The sequence below is a fragment of the Corvus brachyrhynchos genome, unplaced genomic scaffold (assembly GCF_000691975.1).
Source record: "Corvus brachyrhynchos isolate BGI_N302 unplaced genomic scaffold, ASM69197v1 scaffold45, whole genome shotgun sequence".
NCBI classification, from domain to species: domain Eukaryota; kingdom Metazoa; phylum Chordata; class Aves; order Passeriformes; family Corvidae; genus Corvus; species Corvus brachyrhynchos.
In genome coordinates, this window is record NW_008238361.1 from 1,614,708 (window position 1) to 1,616,371 (window position 1,664).

The window sequence follows — 1,664 nt, forward strand, 5'->3', positions numbered from 1 at the left end:
TTAATTAACTCCTGAATGCACATTGCAAAGGGAATGGGAGTCTCTCCAGGGATGGGAATCTGGGAGATCCCTGCGGGGGTCTCCCGGACTCCCTGCATTTACCATGTGCCATCTCTGCACAGGCCACGGGCCAAGCTGCCAGATCCACGAGGACAATTGTCATTGCTGGTGTCCCAGCTGGCCTCCTGCAGGATGATGTCATGGCTGACATCCTCACCATCCACTTCCAAATGTCGAGGAATAACGGCGGGGACGTGGAAGAGGTCACGTATCCCACATGGAACAAAGGAGTTGCCTACGTAACTTTTGAAGATCAAGAAGGTATTTAAAGTAATGTATTAAAGCACAGCCATCCCCCAAAGAATGAGCCCTAGAATGCTGATCCCAAGCCAAATGATTTTAAATTGGGATTTTATAGAACTGGGAGACTGAAGCCTCTCTGGTAATCAGGCTGAGGTTCAGGGTTTTATTCCTGCTCGTTGCAGTAATGGCTCACTCGTCATGCAAAGCATTATGTTTGTTTTGCAGGAATAAATTTATACCATGAATAACGTATTCTTTTTGTAGCCAGGCTTTGGGGAATTAATCTCTGCCCATTAATGTGCCGAGGAGACAGGCTCCTGTCTCTCCGAGCAATTTGGAGCAATACATAAAATATTAGCTGAGAGTATTGAGCGGCCTGCCTGTGGGTTTGGTTGCATGAAGGGTTCCAGCGGGCTGGAGGTGACTATTTCACTGCTCAACAAGTGAATCTGGGTTTGTTTTTCAGTTGTGGAGAGTGTTCTGAAGAAGGATCAGCATCTCCTGCAGGACAAGAGGCTGCCCAGGCACTACCCCCTGACAGTGACCCGCTACTGCAACAACGTGAGCTCCTCCCTAATTCATCTAATTGTGCTTAATGCCTAATTAACCACTCCTTAACTTCTCCAATTCAAAATTCCAGGCCTTCCTCTCCGTCACATCCATCCTCAACGTGGCTGTTTTCAGAGATCACTTTGTTTTAGAAGATCTGGTGGAAGAAATGAAAAAGCAGAGCCCGGCTTTGAGCTTCGGGCCTTTGCAGCCCGACGGGCAAATTGCTGTGCAAGGACCCTTCCCAGCCCTCCGAGTGCTGAGAGAATTCCTCCTGTTAAAGGCAGAATCCCTCTCAGAGGAGGACAAAAGAGAGGGGAAATCCCGTCAGAGACTGAGGAGGAAGGTGCAGGAGCACAGAGGTGCCACAGAGACAAGGAGCTCTGCTCGGGATGCACACAGGGAAAAACAGGTGGTGGTTCTGGACACGGATATCTATCACTACATGAGGCACTTCCTTCCCAAAACATTCCAGGCAAATGATGTTGTCATTTCTGGTGTCACTGATGGTGACATCACCACAGTGTGCATTGAGAGTGCTGGGAGGAAGGCTGGCGCTGCACACGGGTTAAGGGTCAAGAAAATAATTGAAAACTACTCCGTAGAACTCCAGGAGATTTTACGTAAGGAAAGGCTCTGCTTCAAGGAGCACAGCAGAGGGGAGAAGCTGAGGTACAAACGGCTCTGTGAAAGACTAAAACCCCGTTACCCTAAAGTTCTGATCATTCCTTATGACACCCACATTGATGTTGTGGGAACTTCTGCAGATATTTTCGAGTTTACAGAGCAAGTGAGGAGTCACTCCAGGTAGG

General features: G+C 48.5%; 1 protein-coding gene across 1 annotated transcript in view; it reads left to right on the top strand.

Annotated features, from left to right (window-relative positions):
* RBM43 (RNA binding motif protein 43) overlaps positions 1-1,664 on the top strand; it is a 5,077-nt gene that overhangs the window by 1,769 nt on the left and 1,644 nt on the right. The window contains exons 2-4 of the mRNA XM_017736084.1: positions 123-321; positions 770-864; positions 944-1,664. The exon at positions 944-1,664 is cut by the window's right edge and continues 1,644 nt beyond it. Of these exons, the coding sequence (XP_017591573.1) occupies positions 123-321; positions 770-864; positions 944-1,663 (1,014 nt within the window). The 3' untranslated portion in view covers position 1,664. The remainder of the gene's footprint in view (positions 1-122; positions 322-769; positions 865-943) is intronic.